The sequence below is a fragment of the Zea mays genome, chromosome 5, assembly GCF_902167145.1.
Source record: "Zea mays cultivar B73 chromosome 5, Zm-B73-REFERENCE-NAM-5.0, whole genome shotgun sequence".
Taxonomy (NCBI): Eukaryota; Viridiplantae; Streptophyta; class Magnoliopsida; order Poales; family Poaceae; genus Zea; species Zea mays.
In genome coordinates, this window is record NC_050100.1 from 73,845,638 (window position 1) to 73,861,145 (window position 15,508).

General features: G+C 46.2%; 3 protein-coding genes across 4 annotated transcripts; 1 reads left to right on the top strand and 2 right to left on the bottom strand.

The window, feature by feature from the left end:
- Positions 1-2,648: 2,648 nt before the first annotated feature.
- On the top strand, positions 2,649-4,182 carry LOC103626550 (histone-lysine N-methyltransferase ATXR6). The gene is made up of 3 exons (NM_001351847.1): positions 2,649-3,002; positions 3,096-3,723; positions 3,827-4,182. The coding sequence occupies exons 1-3, from the start codon at positions 2,720-2,722 to the stop codon at positions 3,984-3,986; spliced, it is 1,071 nt and encodes a 356-aa protein (NP_001338776.1). The 5' UTR covers positions 2,649-2,719; the 3' UTR covers positions 3,987-4,182.
- A 1,093-nt stretch (positions 4,183-5,275) lies between these two features.
- On the bottom strand, positions 5,276-10,476 carry LOC100281308 (uncharacterized). 2 transcript variants are annotated; one of them, XM_023302499.2, is made up of 6 exons: positions 10,374-10,476; positions 7,854-7,979; positions 6,586-6,698; positions 6,258-6,493; positions 5,759-6,112; positions 5,276-5,666 (listed from the first exon to the last, which is right to left on the bottom strand). In XM_023302499.2, exons 1-6 carry the CDS (start codon positions 10,384-10,386, stop codon positions 5,636-5,638), a joined length of 873 nt encoding a protein of 290 aa, XP_023158267.1. In that variant the 5' UTR covers positions 10,387-10,476; the 3' UTR covers positions 5,276-5,635. The 2 variants fall into 2 exon arrangements, with proteins under 2 accessions (XP_023158267.1, NP_001147698.2); NM_001154226.2 differs by lacking the exon at positions 10,374-10,476 and adding an exon at positions 8,786-8,924 and having other exon boundaries at positions 5,322-5,666.
- On the bottom strand, positions 9,897-13,460 carry LOC110366356 (uncharacterized). Its single transcript, NM_001351848.2, has 5 exons — positions 11,768-13,460; positions 11,519-11,672; positions 11,250-11,397; positions 10,917-11,162; positions 9,897-10,673 (listed from the first exon to the last, which is right to left on the bottom strand). Exons 1-5 carry the CDS (start codon positions 13,389-13,391, stop codon positions 10,413-10,415), a joined length of 2,433 nt encoding a protein of 810 aa, NP_001338777.1. The 5' UTR covers positions 13,392-13,460; the 3' UTR covers positions 9,897-10,412.
- Between the last annotated feature and the right edge of the window lie 2,048 nt (positions 13,461-15,508).

Genomic DNA, 15,508 nt, shown 5'->3' on the forward strand with positions numbered 1-15,508 from the left:
TTGACATTCTTAGTGATTTGAGTTCCGTTCTAGTGAGAACTTGAGATATTCATTTGAGCTCAAGTCTTGGCCGTGTGTGTGTGTGCGTATTGTTGTGGACTTGTGTGTGTTGCTCATCCCATCCTTACTTCCGTGCTCATTTGTGATCATCTTTTGTAAGGGCGAGAGACTCCAAGTTGTAGAGATTCCTTGCAAACGGGATATAGTGAAAGGAAGAAAAATACCGTGGTATTCAAGTTGGTCTTTGGACCGCTTGAAAGGGGTTGAGTGCAACCCTCGTCCGTTGGGACGCCACAACGTGGAGTAGGCAAGTGTTGGACTTGGCCGAACCACGAGATAAACCATTGTGCCTCTCTGTGTTGATCTTTTGTGGTTGTTGTGTTTCACAAGGACTCCTCTCTAGCCACTTGGCTTTATTGCTCTAACACTTAATCAAGTTTGTGGCATTAAGTTTTTACAGGATCACCTATTCACCTCCCCTCTAGGTGCTCTCAATATGTAAACAAACCACACAATAATACTTTGCACGTCGCTACGAGATCGTAGGCTCGAGAACCACTATATTCGGAGTTAACACAAAGAAGTTATGAATTTCCTAAGTTTGTAAGCATTTTTATATTAGTTTTATACTTAAAAATCAAGTGTCCAGATTTTAATTTGTGTAAAACCACGTTCATGGATTGCGGATACAAAATCTAGAAGTTCACGGACTACCTTGCAAAATATTGGACCTGAGTGAAAGGATTCTTCTGCTGTGGTGGAGTGCGGGTTGATTTCTTAAAACTGTAGGGGCTCTTAAATAACAATACCTCGACGAAGGGGTATAGGCTCCTATGTACCGTTGGATCATCAACCGACGATCAAGATTAAATCCCGCTCATCTCAAACCAGTATGCAGCGTGGACCGCTTGATCTCGATCCAGCGTTCCAGATTAACGCGCGAAGAAGACCACTCATTCATAGATCTACGGTTACAGATCAATTTTTAGTCCCCATTTTATTCTCCTGCTAGTAAAGGGTGTTTGGTTTTTAGAGACTAATTTTTTATCTCCATTTTATTTTATTTTAGTCCATAAATTGTCAACTACGGAAAATAGAACTATATTCTCGTTTTTTGTATTTGATAATTTAGGTACTAAAATAGAATAAAATAGAGAGATTAAAAATTAGTCCATAAAAATAAAACACTTATAAATTAGGACTAAACTAGACTAAAAAATAGGGGCTAAAGATTAACCCCTAAAACCAAACATACCCTTACTAACGATAGTAACTCCAAATTTAATTATTTATCACAACAAAAATCTCGAGGAGAGGAGCTCGAGCTTATCACGGATCAACCTATGAACCAAAGCTCCCTAGTAGAGAAAAAATATTGTGCTCCCACTGTTTATCTACATACACTGCAAAAAAAAGAGAGAAAAGAATGTACTGAAAGCACTTAGTCCCGTCCACTCCTATACCGGCGGTATTTACTCCTTACAGCTTTCTAGGATTATATATCATCCCCACAGATCAACACGGATCTTTTATACACACTTTGTTCTCACTCATGCGCACCCGAGAAAACTTCCCGGTGGGTCACCCATTCAAAATTGCTCCAAGCCAAGCACACTTAATTTGGAGGTTCTTTCAAGATAAGCTTCCAAAAAACAAGATGCACCTTGCTGATATGAGTACATTACTAATTCTATTAAGCCTTGAACGAGAATATCACCATCCATCGGGGCTAGAATATCACAATCGACCCCTTAGAAGACTGACGTCCTCGTCGGTCAACCCCAAGCCAGGAACCCCCCTCTTGGCCACGTCTGTATGTCTAGTGTCGTCATATGCCATGTCATATGACCACTCTAGGACCACATGCGTCATGCGCCATATACCTAAACCCATAGCCCACACACGCCCGTGAAACCACGTTGGTTGACTCTAATACCAATACCATTCATAACACCTCGTCCACTTCCGGACCGGCGATACTTACTCCTGGCAGCTTTAGAATTATGTATCGTCCCCACAGACCAATACAAGTCTTTTATGCATACTTTTTCCTCACTCATGTGCACCCGAGAAAACTTCCCGGACAATCACCCATCCCAAATTGCTCCAAGCCAAACACACTTAACTTCAAGGTTCGTTCCGGATAGACTTCGAAAAATAATATGTACTTTGTTGGTATGAAAATACTACTAATTCTTTTAAGCCTTGAGCCAAAATATCACCATCCACCGAAGTCAGGATATTACATTTACGCAACGAAGATTTTCTATTTATTTAATGAGTACAAGGGACCTGTATATAGTAGATAACCCTTTTAGTTAAAGTTCATGTAAATTATTCTTTCTTTTTCTAGAAGAATATAGTCACTCTTTACCTTACTCATGTATCTAATGCCTATCTAATACTCGGAATCAGAATCATGCACAACTTGTTCTTGTTCATTTAAAGATGGCCGGCCCAACAGTAACCACCAAAGCCCATCTACACCCCTCGTGACGCAGGGCGGGTCCGGGTTGGTGGCGCGCGCCGCTTACCTCCGTTCCCGCGAAGCCGAAACCCCGTGCGCGCCAAAATCCTCGCCCACTCCCGCCAGTTCGCCGCCATTGCTATTTACCCACCTGAACTCCTCCCCTTCCGTACCCCAACCCACCCGCCGACGCGCCCACCTCCACTCCACCAGTCCCCGCCCGACATCTCGGATCCCGCGTGCGGTAGACAGATGGGCGCCGCGAGCCAGCTCCGTCGCCGGACCCGGGCGCGGACGCCGCCAGGTCCAGGGCCGGAGGCCGCCGCCGCCGACGACGACGTGAGGTGCGAGGCGTGCGGGTCCGGGGACGCGGCCGCGGAGCTGATGCTGTGCGACGGGTGCGACTGCGGGTTCCACATCTTCTGCCTCCGCCCCATCCTCCCGCGCGTCCCCGCCGGCGACTGGTACTGCCCGTCCTGCCGCGCCCCGGCCTCCTCCAAATCCGAACCCGCCGCTGCCGGCAAGAAGCCGAAGCGTGAGTACATTTTTCCTCTGCGGTTTCAGTTGCCAGTTGCTTCTTTGGCTCAGTCAATTAACCGTCGGCGATTTGTTCGTGTCCCTGTCGCAGAGTTCCCGCTGGTCCAGACGAAGATCGTGGATTTCTTCAAGATCCAGCGGAGCCCGACGCCGTTGGTGGAAGCGGCGGAGCTGAAGAAGCGGAAGCGGAAGCACGGGGGCGCGCTGGTGGCGTCGAAGAAGAAGAGCCGTAGGCTGCTGCCCTTCGTGCCTAGCCCCGACCCGGCGCAGCGGCTGCGGCAGATGGCGTCGCTGGCGACGGCGCTGACGGCGACGGGCGCCGCGTTCAGCAACGAGCTCACGTACCAGCCCGGCATGGCGCCGCGGTCCGCGAACCGCGCGGCGCTGGAGGCCGGCGGGATGCAGGTGCTGGGCAGGGAGGACGCGGAGACGCTGGCGCGGTGCCAGCAGATGATGGCGCGCGGGGAGTGGCCGCCGTTGGTCGTGGCGTACGACCCCGTGGAAGGGTTCACGGTGGAGGCGGACCGCCCCATCCGCGACCTCACCATCATCACCGAGTACGTCGGCGACGTCGACTTCCTCCGCAACCGGGAGCACGACGACGGCGACAGCATGATGACGCTGCTGTCGGCGGCATCGCCGGCCCGCAGCCTCGTCATCTGCCCCGACCGCCGCAGCAACATCGCGCGGTTCATCAACGGCATCAACAACCACACGCCGTGAGTAGAGAGCCCCATGCCGTCGGTTCCCATTGCGCATTGCAGTTTCCGTCGATCTTTGGCTGAACGACTGAACCCTTGTGTGCTTGTATTGATTGCTCAGGGAGGGGAGGAGGAAGCAGAACGTCAAGTGCGTGCGGTTCGCCGTCGGCGGCGAGTGCCGGGTGCTGCTGTTGGCCAACAGGGACATCTCCAAGGGGGAGAGGCTCTACTACGACTACAATGGCTCGGAGCACGAGTACCCCACGCACCATTTCGTGTGATGTGACCACGAGGCGAGGCAATCTCAGTCCGTGTCCACCATTGCAGCTCCAGCTCCACAGCTGCCAAAATTTCGTGTGATGTGGGGACCTGTTTGAATCGGCTTTGGCTAGTGACTAGTTGGAGCGGGAAGTTAATCTAGATTAGCTGGCCTTCTTGTTTGGACAGATTAGAGTGGCTAACTAAAATGTCGATTCTTGCATAACAGTGAGGGCAGATGAAGCAATCTAGATATTCATCAGCACCTAGGGTGACAATGTGCTCTAAATTTTATACTATATTATTCATTTTTAAAATTAAACTAAAATTAATTTTTAAATTTAAGTCCCTAACAAATTGTGAAAAACAGTTAGGATCGTGATCCATTATCACTCCTATCAGCACCGCGCAATCACTGCTTGAGCCCCAAACTCAAAAACTGTCAGCTACAAAACCGTCCAAAGCCAGATTAAGGAAACCGGATATCGATACAACTAGCATCCACGATAGAGCCACTTGGAACCTCAAACTTGCATGCATGTTATGTCATTTATCTCCGAACTTGGTATTTTATGTTACTTAGGTCTTCAAACTTTAGCATCAATTAATAATGACAATCTTCTCACACATCATCTCCATGGCTAAAGTTACACTATTTAGCGCTGGGCCTAGCAAAAGAGAAATCACCATATACTAGGCCCTCCAATTTCTTAAGGGGTTTATCTAAAAGATTTGCAATATAACTAAGAAGACCTTTCAAATACCACACGAGTCACTGGACATGCTAGTTTGATGTATCCCATTTGATATCTTTGTATCCGAGAATCAACAAATTCTACCTGGCATTTTTTGGCAAAATCTTTCGTCTTCGTTTTCAGCTACACTCGCTCGAGAGTTTCCACAAGCACAAATTCCGCTTTTTATGGGTCCAAAGATTCTTTCGCAAAACAATCCATCTTTTTCTGGTTTATCGGTTTTATAATGAAAAGTAGAGGGCCTTGTGACTTCGCCAACGACTTCCCCATTAGGTAGGATTTTTTTAGCCCAAGCCTTTATTTGTTGAGGGAAAACGAGTCCAATTTGAAGCTAAATCTTGTCTATCTTGATATAAAAACATATTAGTCTACCTGTCACTCATTCACTCTCTGTTCTTGGTAATTGATGACAAATCTACAAACATATAAAAACTAAATGATGCTAAGGTTTACAATATAAAGATAGACCTTCGTAACATGAACACCACTCATTAAAAACATAATAGCAACGTGGTATACCAAGTTAGAACATCCTAATGAAAGTTCGAGAACCCAAATGACAAAAGTGGCTACCGGTTTATAGAACTGACTTTGAATGGTTTTACATGGGCCAACAAAGTTTCATGATCCGTTTAACTGGTTTTCTGAGTTCAGTACCCAAGTGACACAATGCGTAAAGTTCGAGTGGTGCATTTTACTCAGAAAATAAAGCCAACAACAGGTTCAAACCAGTGCTGAAAGCTACCATTGAAAAAATACTACTACATGAGTTACATTCTGAGGTCGCTTCATACTGAAATGGGTGGAAAGTCAAACACGAGCTAACGCGCATAGTAGACAAGTTTCCTGCTGGCTAACATTACCAACTTGCACATTCATCTGATGCTTGAACACAGGCATGGAATGGAACGCTGCTTCTACTCTCTCGCCTCCCTCCCAGGTGAGCGGCTACACAATGCAAACAAGTCATTACGCACTGATGCATTACTAGATACCACAACGTGCAAATATTCGAGATGACACCAGAGGGTACTGCTAACCTGGGGGACCTGTCATAACCTGGAGGACTAGCTTCCCGGCGCTGGCGATCATAGTCAGGACTGCGCCCTCCACCCCTGGCATGATCGCCTCTGCCACCACCAGCTGGGCTTACTCCCCTGCCATTATCAGGGCTGCGTCCTCCCCTGCCATAGTCTGGGCTCCCCCTCTCCTTGCTTCTCCCGTAATCTGGGCTACCTCTCTCCCGTCCTCTACCGTAGGGACTAGGAGAACGCCTTCTACCTGGGGATCTTTCACGACCTCTCCTGTCTGGGCTGTACCCGTTCCCTCTTTCACCTTTTTCATCGTCATCACGAAGTGCATACTCAACAGAGATCACCCTGTCCATGAAATGGCTGGCCACAAAAATGCCAGATTCAATCAAGGTGTAGCATGCAGACACAAATTCAACTAAAGGCGGTGGAGCAAATCAGCAAACTAGGAATAAAATATCATGGCTAAAATATTCTGCAGAAGTAAAAGACAAGCATAAGCTAGTACCTTCCATTAGTACCCTCCAATGCTCTTGTAGCATCCTCCTGTATCTCAAACTGGATAAAGGCAAAGTTCTTTTTGATTCTTACATTTGCGACCCTGCCATATTTATCGAAGTGCCTCTCCAGATCTCGGATTCTTGTGTTGATCGGGTCAAAGTTGATCACAAACAAGGTTTTGGTCGGTTTTGTATTGGTTGGAGACCTCCTTGAGCTGCTTTTTCGGCCAACAGTGCGATCCTCCTGAAAAATAATGGATATGGTAATTCAGTAAAACAAGACTAGGTTATCATGCGCTAATGGGTCAGTTAATACTCTTTTCCACATATGCTCACCTTTGTCCACTCAACCCTGATCCTCCTTCCTTTTCTGCCAAAATCAATTCCATCAAGTCTACTGATAGCATCTTCAGCATCGCGTTCATCTTCCATGTAGACAAATGCAAACCCTTCATGTTGAACAAGGTAGAATAAGTGACTTGTTCAAAGAAATTACAGTATGGTCCAATAACATAAACAGAAAAGGCAACAAGATAAACCATGATGCAGTCTCTCCTTTAAACTTTTCTAAGATCACCTCACAAATCTACAGTCTGATACACTATAATAAACAGGAACAGACCTTGTTTATGTTGAACTAAATGATGTCAGAGTAGTAGAGTACAACAATCCAAACATTCGTGGCACATCAAAGAATTGGTGGTGCAACCTCCACTTCTCTCCACTCTCCAGCCGGCCATGAGATTGGCATGGTTGGATTGGCGAGGAAATGGTGATGAGGCGGGGGAGGAGGATGCAATGTTGATCGTAAAAGTAAGACATCAGTCACGAGGTGGTCGTTTCCATGTGAACAGATGCCACGGTGGACTTGTGAACTCCTGGAGATGGACAAGGCATGAGATGGGGCACAGGCAGAGGCAGTAAAGGTAGAGCCAGTCCATCAACCAGGAAGAGCACATATGCTCCATGATATCCCTGCGGCAAAGAAATAATTGAGTACTGGACCTAAATTTGAAGAAAGAACTTTTTTCTTCTAATTTATCCTGATATACACTTGTCCAATGACTTATAACAGTAAAACATAAACATAATCTGATTTTCCTGAAACTCCTCTGGCTTCACAACGGATGAAGTAACAACTTGATCCTTTTGCAGCTTCTTTGCACCAGGCATGGGTGAAGATTGACAATCTCTGCCACATCATGGTGATAGTAGTTTCCGTACAAAGATCACATTCTTAGAGGAGTCATGTGAAAATCGTGTATTTGTGATTGAACAAATATTGCAGATCAATTGATAAAAACAAAATTTAAACAAAGGCATTGCTCTGTTTTTGGATGGCTAGATAATTGATTTTTTTTAAATGCAAATCCAGCAGCATTGTCTTATGGATGGATATATACATTCAGTAATGCTTCAGTATCTAAATTGGAGAGAGAATGATTCAAAGCTGCAGTTGCTGACACTGGATGTAATTCACTTAATAAAATAGAGCACTGCCTTTGACCAAAAACAGCATATAGCTGCAGGAGCAACGATTGTTTTGCTATTATAGATCATAAATAAATTCGAGGACATAACAATGAACAGAGTAACAGACTAACCTGTCTTTAGATCCACTCGTTCCACCCTTCCATACTTCCCAAAAAGGCGCTCAACCTCTGAGATGCGAACATCATAGTCAAGGTTCCCACAAAAAACTGGCCTCATTTTACTTATATTCCCTGAATCTGGACAGCAGTAATAAAAAAACGTCAGTTCAGGAATTCCACCAAAAGAATAGATAACATCACATGCTTGCGTTCACACACACCCTCCCCTCCACCCTCAAAATCCAAAATAAAGAACATAAATAAACACATCGCTTCCATTTTTACTAATGATCAGCAGTTCAGCACAATTTCGCTTCCTTTATAGGATACAAGATATGCTGCCTGTCTAAACACTAATAAGGTGTCCAACAGGATAGACCATTCAACTAGCAGACTGGTCAACGCTAGTACACAGTATATACCTCTCTGAACAAACAGACACTAACATTTGCAGTTTGTTTTGAGCGCACGAACCAATTACAACTCAAAATTTTCACACATTCTGCGGGGGTTTAAGAAACAGACCATTTCAAATGGAAGCAAAGGAAACTGAGCGAAACCTTCTATACCCAGTACCCACAGTAGCAACACAAGTGAGAAGGAAACACAGAAACCAATGAACACTGAAAGATAGGGTGGCGGACCCATGGTGTACACATGTTCAACCAGTAATTTTTTGGCGAAAAGAGTTCGGAGATCCGAATAGGTGCCAATACACGTATACACTCGTAACTAAATCAGATCCAAACAGCTTAGGTTAGGGTTCAGACAGGGGCGGACCCCAGCAAAGGGCATGCACGTGTAAACCCAGTAATATTTTGCAGAAAAATGGAAGATATTAGGCATAATACATGGGGCCCGCGCTTGCAACTGGATCAGATCCAAGTTAGGGTTCGGGCGCTCGGTTTCGCGCAGCATGAAGGGAGGAGAAGGGGTGCGCATACCCGGTTGGTGCTCGTTACCGTCGAAGACCTGGCGAAGGCGCCTGCGAAGACCTGGGCACCTGGACAAGGGCGGCGCAGCGGCGGCGGCGGTCGCCCAGTCGTCGCCGAGAGCGAGAGAGAGGGACTGAGGGAGGGAGGGGGGCACGCAGGGTCGCGGGGTGAACGGATTGAAGAAAAAGCAGAGGGTTGAGCGGACCCTCGAAATTTGGCTGGGCTTGGAGCAGGCCGAAATCTGCCTTGTTTCGATCCCGACAGTACACTCCGACCGCGTGTCCAGGCCCAGTTGTTTTTAAATACTTTAGGCTAGTTTGGTGTGGAACGCCCGGCGCCAGCGGCAAAACTGTGGCGAAACGTGACGGTTTAGGCGTGCTACCAAACAGCCCTTTGTCTTGTTAACCCTTCTATCCTCCATGGATCAGGTTCAGGGGGCATGGGTTGAAGAGGATTACTACTCAGTACCCCCCCAATTCCCTTTGATTCCTATGCAACCAAACAAGGTCTGAAAGAGAAAAATAGCTGGTTACTGACTGTTAGCAGAAGGTTCAAATTTCAGTATTTTAAAAAAATATCAAAATCTGAACTCAAGCAGGTTGCGAGATCCTCCTGTCTTTTGACCTGTAGAGCAACTCTGAGGCGATCAGGCTTAAGTTACTTCAACTGTTCAACACACCATGCCAACAACAAGCAATTCCTTGGGCATTCTGAAGGCACTTTACAGCCATGCTCTGCTTTCGACAGATGATGATTGTGAAAATCCCTTGGTCTTTTGACAGATGGGTTAAACCTTATTTGCTGCGCAGTGATGGCAAGTATTTGGTCTGCTAAAGGGATACTGGGCGCTTATTTGTTTTAGGGCAGGATGTTCATTCAGGCCACATGTACAAGAAAGTTTGGAATAAAATCATGTACCCCATGGTTAGTGGCTTAGTGCCACTAGCTGTAGAACTCACAAGTCTAGGCATCCATTCTCATATACCCCATGGTTAGTGCATCATCTCAGTTATGATTCGAATAAGATTTAAAACAAAGACCCTTCTAATTATTTTGTATATAAATATTACTAATAAAAATATTCATATCAAACAACAAGTAAATAAAAAGATACATGTTACATTAAAATTTTCTTCTAACATGTTTAAATATGGCCGAGCTATAAATATGTCGTGGTTGCTAACTATTCGACATTTCACAGAACTATTAGACCATATACTGATAGTCTGACAACTATATCTATACACCTAGGGCTGGGTCTTGTGAACTTGGGGGGGGGGGGGGGGGGGGGGGGGGGGGGGGGGGGGGGGGGGGGGACCAAGGCGACCGCCCAGGCCGACACTGACAGACAAGTTGAATTCAGTCCTCTAACTAGCTGAATACTTAAGATCTTGTTTCACTGTATCCTTATCCTGGCTGTTGCTGAACTAGCTATTATCTGGATCGATTCCTCTCAGTTGAAAAGGCGAAAGATGGCGTGGGCCCTTTATTTGATGAGAGATCCTGTCTCGAAAACTCATTTGTACTACTCATTGTTGGTAGATCTCAAGGATTAATCCCTGCAAGGCTGCAAGATGCATCTAATTTACTCACTTACTTGCAACACGCATCCATCCAATTTACCGACAAGATGGTATCACAAGCGTGCCACGGCTCTGTCCAGCAGCTCATCGCTTGCTACGGATGCAGTAGCACTCTTGGCCTTGCTGTGAGATTCACGGCTCGACTGTGAGCTTAGGTAGGAGAGGGACTGCAGCCACGACACGAGTACCGGCTTCCGAGTGACATCGTCAGACTCCGCGACATGGGTGTGCATGTCATCAAGGACCGCATCCTGGCCTTCCTTTGGTAGCAGGGTCACCAACTGTGCCAGCTCCTTCAACAGGTAAGGGAATGACTGCAAAAGAGAAGAAAACCTTGATAATAAAAAAACATAGAACGTGCCAAGTGAGGCTCCATAGCAAGCACACAAGAAACATTAGGCTACTTTAGTATATGCATTATTGTAGAGAAACCCTAAACTAATATTCTGCAAACCGACAAAGCATACTCTAAATGCAAGAACTGCGCTAACTAACAATTCTAGAGAACCATAGATCAAGCCATGAGGGGGAAGAAAATTGACCATATATAATCTAACCTGAATATCCACAAGGAAGATTAGTCTCAGCAACAGATCCAATGTTTTCTTACATGGATCTGTGCTCTCTTCCCATGACCTCCACAAGGATTTGTTCTGAACATTTGCAGTCTCACAAAGATCTTTAGCCTTGACAGCAAGGCTATGGATACAAAAAAGAATGGCAGCACTGCCTGCGGGAAGATGCCGTACAAGTGCTGCAACTCCTGATGCTAATCCGTCAAACGGTGTTAACCCAGGATAAGCCTATTTTTAAGATCAAGGTCAGAAAATAAGTCACATTACATTCCGAAATCGAATATAATATTGGAAAAATGATGCCAAATGAACTACCTCCAAAGATCTCTTGATGTAGTAAAAGGCAAGTCGCTCTTTCAAAGCTGCTCGATCATCCTGATCAGCATCACTGCCAGATGACAGGAACGATACCATCACAGAGTGTGAAGCACTTGTAACTTTCTCATTTGGATGTTGTAGATATCTTTTTCATGCTAAGGGTCATATCGTTTTTTATACTGAAAGTCTTGATAAACAAATAAATAATAATAAATAAGAAGACAACACAATAGAATGGAATGCAAAATAATAATAATAAAGGATACAAGAACATGATTGAGGCCAGTTTATCCTGCATCGTATGAACTGGAATGAGGCTAACACAAGTTGGCACAACCCGCAAGTAAAACAGCATGCGTGATGTCTGAACCTCATCTCTGTACCAGTTATATGTTGTTGGTCTATCCAAGGCCAGTAAATCTGTAACACACCAAACATGAATCTTAACCAACAGTTGCTAGCACATCATAGCAGTAGTCACGGCATAGCAGCAAGAGAACTGCTATTGAAATAACCTGGTTCACTTGTCAGTTCAGTATATGAAGGTATTGACTCGATGAACAAAGCAGTAGCTGCTACATTCTCTTGATTGGCAAGCACAGCACTCCGGACTGCCTCAGTGTACTCAGGGAGACGCAGTCGCCTAAGATGTTCCACACAAGAGAACGCCACCAAGATTCTAGCAGCAACCTCAGGTTGGAACCCCTCGGAGGACTTAGCATTTAGCCTGTGTTTAGCGACCTCGGCTGCAAAGACTACAACCATAAGAAATGAGGCCTCAGCATTCTTGTCAATCGCCGTAATCAAGCCATCCTGCTTCCCCCGGTGCAGCAACACTGCTGCACGAAGATGACGATAAATCTCCTGTGCGTACTCCCATACACAAGTTTCGACAAAGCTTTTAGCCTTGTCATTGGCATATGAATACTGGTTGCAAAGAACCCCAGTCACTGGGCCTGCCTCTTTGAAAAGAACACTATCAAGGTGTTTATTGACCTGAGCCTTGATAACCTCATTTGAGTTCCCTCCTGCGTTTTGGACCGACCTCCTAAGAAAATCAGGAAGTGGGAGGAGCTCCTTTAGCAATCCCATACAGACACACCGTAACACCGATTCGTGAAACGCGACCTGCCCACACCGTGACAGCCCCAATGCGACACACTGAACAAGGATATGCTGGTCATCGGCCGGCCTCCCTTCTAAAACAGCCCGCTCAGCTGCAAACTGAATTGTCCGCTCAGGCGCCTGCTTCAGCCGTGGATCAAAGTCCAACCGGTACCTAGCCGAAGCAACCCTCAGTGCCCGCAACCCACCGCAGGCCAACATCACCGCTGGTAACAGCACACAATAGTTCTCGCCCTCACACTCCTCCGGTGAAGTCATCTCAAAGAGCACCTGAGCATTCCTCATCTTCCTGGACTCGATGAATCCCATTACCAGCCATTCCATCAGCTTAAGCACCCGAACACCGACAGACAGATTCCCAGTCCTGCCACAGATCCTAAGCAAGGGCACAATGATCCTTCTGAACTGCACCTCGTCAGCAGACGCCAGCGCGTAACCAACCCCTGCAAGGGCGAGGTGGTCGACATCATCGATGCTCTGACCGCCCCGCTCCACATCTTCAAGAATGCGGCCCACAGCTACAACAGGGTCGTCGTCCTGGCCATCGGCAGGCTCACCGCTGCCGGCGGGATTCTTCGCGGTGGAAGCGGGTTCCCCGAAGCTGGCACGGCCCGGGAGATCCTTGGCGGAGGCGCGGGCGCCGAGGAGGAGGAGGCGAGGGGCGAAGGGGAGGGAGGCCGGGACGGAGGCGGGGCCGAGGTGCGGGGCAGCGGCGAGCAGCGTGGCCACGAGGCGGGGGTGTAGCGGGAGCAGTGGGAGCAGGAGCGAGGCGTGCGCGGACGAGAGGCGGAGCGCGCGACGGTGGTGGTGGAGCGTCTCTAGCGCGGCGAGTGCGTCAGCGGGGGAGGTGGAGTTAGGGTCGCGGAGGCGCGACCACGCGGTGAGGACGGTGGTGGGGGAGGGCGGCGGCGGAGGGGGAGGGGGTGGAGCGAAATTCGCGTGCTCGAGGTGGTCGAGGAGGGAGACCGCCGCGGATGCGGCGGCCGGTCCCGGTCGCGGCGGCGGTGTCGCCATGGCTGGGTTGCGTTGCTGGGAAGTGGGGACAGCCGAACAGGAGACTTGTGTGATGACTGAGGAAGACCCACGACACCGTCCGTATCCGTGTCCACTTTGCAAGGATAGGTTTGAATTTGCAAGTGTATTCAGCGATTTGTACTCTATCCGATTCAAATTTTAACTAATCCTAGTTTTTTTTTCTAAATCAAACCTGCCTAGCTTTAACTATGTTTATATAAAAAACATATTACCCAATAATTTCTATAAATTTTCAAACTCGAATACTCTTATATCCGTCCTGAATTAGACAGTCGAATTATACTTACAGCAAGACGAAATAGCGATTGAGACGTGTATTTTGTACATGATAAATCAATATTTCCTCATATTAACTATTTGCTGGGTTTCAGCAAGAATGCAAATTCAGCGTCACAAGTAAAACAGAGAAAATTTGGTTAATACAAAGGGAAGCTTGCCAAGACTAAACATTTCAGTCTGGTGCCAGCAAAACTGAGAAAATTCGGTTTACCTGACTCCAATGCTGCGCACCAGTCCCATGGAAACAAGTTCTTCCATTGCATGCCATGCTGTCTTCAATATTGTGCAAAGGGCGAGGAACTTAGGGTGTGTTTGGTTGGATGTACGTAGTGGAATGGGAGAGAGCGGTCACAGTTTTTATAATGTTTGGATGAGAGTCACGTAGGGACGAAGTAAATACCGGAGTAGTCTTTTTGTGGCGGCGTGATCCAAAAAAATCGAGGGGACGATGTCGCCCCCGCCCCATCCCACTTTGATCTCAAACCAAACATATCCTTACTTAGTTGTATGCCTAGTAGGGATGGCAACGGGTACAAAACCCGCGGGCATTGGTTTTATAAACCCATACCCGCCAGCAAATAGCAAACATGTACTCGTGCCCGCAACCCGCGTCGGGTACTGTATAACATCTGTACCCGTCACCCGTGGGTTTTATAAACCCGCGGGTGCGCCCGCGGGCGCAATAGACCCACGACACACCCGCGGGTGCAAGAGACCCGCGAACAAACCCGCGTGGCCGCCATACAACAAGTAATAATTTCAAACACAAGCAATTTCCAAATAGTCCCATACAACAAACATACAACAGCTCCAGTTCCATACATATATAGTTTACAACTTCCAAGACATCAGTTCATAGCAATAATAAATGTCAAACAAGTTATAGGATAACAATCACAAATTTAAGTTTAAACTAATCATCCGAAGCGATACAAGGATCCTCCTTCATTTCCTCTTCAATGTCTTCAAGACATGACCAAAAGCTATTAACATCCACATTATCTTCACCTATATTGTAAAACAAAATACATATTAGTATATAGAAAATTGATTCACTTAGAATATTAGCAAGGCACATTTCTTTACCTTTAAGAGCATGACGAAACTAACTTTGAGTGCACATCAAAGCTTCTAACATTTGTGGTGTGAGACGACTCCGATGCTCACTTAGAACCCTACCACTAATGCTAAAAGTTGATTCATAAGCTACTGTGGTTATTGGAATAGCCAAAACATCACGAGCAATTAACCTCAATGTAGGATAACAAGTACCAGCAACCTTCCACCAACCAAGTATATCGAAGTACTCATTCTCATCATGAGGAAGAGTTTCTTCTTCCAAATAGCGATCTAGCTCATTCTTGCTTTTCACAATGGTTGTTGTCTTTTTACTTGCAGCAAGTGATTTGAATATTGACAAAACAGCAGTTGCACTAATTGTAGTTGTAAAAGAAGCGCCACTAGATGATGTACCCACACACTCTTGATCAGATTGCAATAGGTACTGATTTATCAAATTAGTTAGCACTTCATAACTCTTTGAAACATATATCTCAGCTTCTTCCTCTCCCAACAAAGCAATATAACAAGCATGCAACATTGTCATCTTAAGGCGTGGATCAAGGATAACAGCAATAGCCATAAGTCCTTGAACATCAGTCCAATACTTATTGAAAGGGAAATAGGGTCACACCTTTTCCTAATTGATTTTGGTGGTTGAATTGCCCAACACAAATTATTGGACTAACTAGTTTGCTCTAGAGTATATGTTCCACAGGTGCCAAAGGTTCACAACAAACCAATACAAATATAAAAGA

Bases quoted from the DNA above. Each gene is read 5' to 3' on its own strand.
- LOC103626550 (NM_001351847.1), top strand. From the start codon at position 2,720: ATGGGCGCCGCGAGCCAGCTCCGTCGCCGGACCCGGGCGCGGACGCCG. The intron at 3,003-3,095 runs GTGAGTACATTT...TCCCTGTCGCAG, and splicing joins TGCCGGCAAGAAGCCGAAGC to AGTTCCCGCTGGTCCAGACG. The intron at 3,724-3,826 runs GTGAGTAGAGAG...TTGATTGCTCAG, and splicing joins GGCATCAACAACCACACGCC to GGAGGGGAGGAGGAAGCAGA.
- LOC100281308 (XM_023302499.2), bottom strand. The intron at 6,699-7,853 runs GTTAGTCTGTTA...TTCAACATGAAG, and splicing joins ACGAGTGGATCTAAAGACAG to GGTTTGCATTTGTCTACATG. The intron at 5,667-5,758 runs GTTAGCAGTACC...TGCATTGTGTAG, and splicing joins GGTTATGACAGGTCCCCCAG to CCGCTCACCTGGGAGGGAGG.
- LOC110366356 (NM_001351848.2), bottom strand. From the start codon at position 13,391: ATGGCGACACCGCCGCCGCGACCGGGACCGGCCGCCGCATCCGCGGCG. The intron at 11,673-11,767 runs GTTATTTCAATA...GGTGTGTTACAG, and splicing joins TGAACTGACAAGTGAACCAG to ATTTACTGGCCTTGGATAGA. The intron at 11,163-11,249 runs GTAGTTCATTTG...TCTTAAAAATAG, and splicing joins ACATCAAGAGATCTTTGGAG to GCTTATCCTGGGTTAACACC.